Source organism: Carlito syrichta, unplaced genomic scaffold (assembly GCF_000164805.1).
Source record: "Carlito syrichta isolate Samal-C Ts95f unplaced genomic scaffold, Tarsius_syrichta-2.0.1 Scaffold309773, whole genome shotgun sequence".
Classification (NCBI taxonomy): Eukaryota; Metazoa; Chordata; class Mammalia; order Primates; family Tarsiidae; genus Carlito; species Carlito syrichta.
Window position 1 is genome coordinate 306,296 of NW_007253869.1, and position 1,003 is coordinate 307,298.

At 72.4% G+C, this 1,003-nt stretch overlaps 1 protein-coding gene across 1 annotated transcript in view; it reads left to right on the plus strand.

Moving 5' to 3' along the window:
• Positions 1-1,003, plus strand: part of JPH4 (junctophilin 4) — an 8,776-nt gene continuing 7,773 nt past the window's right edge. Inside the window, exon 1 of the mRNA XM_008067769.2 lies at positions 1-645. Coding sequence (XP_008065960.1) covers positions 26-645 — 620 coding nt within the window. The 5' untranslated portion in view covers positions 1-25. The remainder of the gene's footprint in view (positions 646-1,003) is intronic.

Genomic DNA, 1,003 nt, shown 5'->3' on the forward strand with positions numbered 1-1,003 from the left:
GGCTGAGGCCGCGCCAACTACATGCATGTCCCCCGGGGGCAAGTTCGACTTTGACGACGGGGGCTGCTACGTGGGGGGCTGGGAGGCGGGGCGGGCACATGGCTACGGCGTGTGCACGGGCCCCGGCGCCCAGGGCGAGTACAGCGGCTGCTGGGCGCACGGCTTCGAGTCGCTGGGCGTCTTCACGGGGCCCGGCGGACACAGCTACCAGGGCCACTGGCAGCAGGGCAAGCGCGAAGGGCTGGGCGTGGAGCGCAAGAGCCGCTGGACGTACCGCGGCGAGTGGCTGGGCGGGCTGAAGGGGCGCAGCGGCGTGTGGGAGAGCGTGTCCGGCCTGCGCTACGCCGGGCTCTGGAAGGACGGCTTCCAGGACGGCTACGGCACCGAGACCTACTCCGACGGAGGTGCGGGGCCCGGCCCACTCCTGCCTGCCTGCTCGTCCGCGTGCGCCTTCCCCGAGCCATGCACCCCACGCCCCGCTGTCCCCCGTAGCCTCCCCCATTCGTGTGCGCCCCCTGCGCCCACCCGTCTGTCCCTCGTGCCATTCCCCATCGATGTGACCCCCAGCCCTCATCGCCTCGCTCGTGCCTTCCTCTTCCGTCCGCCTCCTGCCTCTTCCCTCTCGCCCCTTCCCCGCCTGCCTGTCCCTCACGCCTCTGCTCCTCTGCGCGTCCGTCCTCACACTCACCCGCTTGCCCCCCGGAGTCCTGCTTGCCTGTCTCATACACCCCCGACCGCCCGCCCTTCGCACCCTCCGGCCTGCCCGTCCCTCCCCGCCTCCCCTGCCTCCCCACGCTGCCAAACCCACACCTGTCACCTGCCACCTGCCTGTCGTGCCTCCGTTCTCGCACCCCTTCCGACCCAGCCTGGCCTGTCCTCAGCTCCCCGTGCCCTTCCCCGACCTCCGCACTCACCGCCCCCACCTCCCCACCTGACCCCTGGGCTCCCAGGGGCTCTGGGACTTGGGGCGCACGGAGCCCGGCGGCGGGCCCTGACTCTTCCT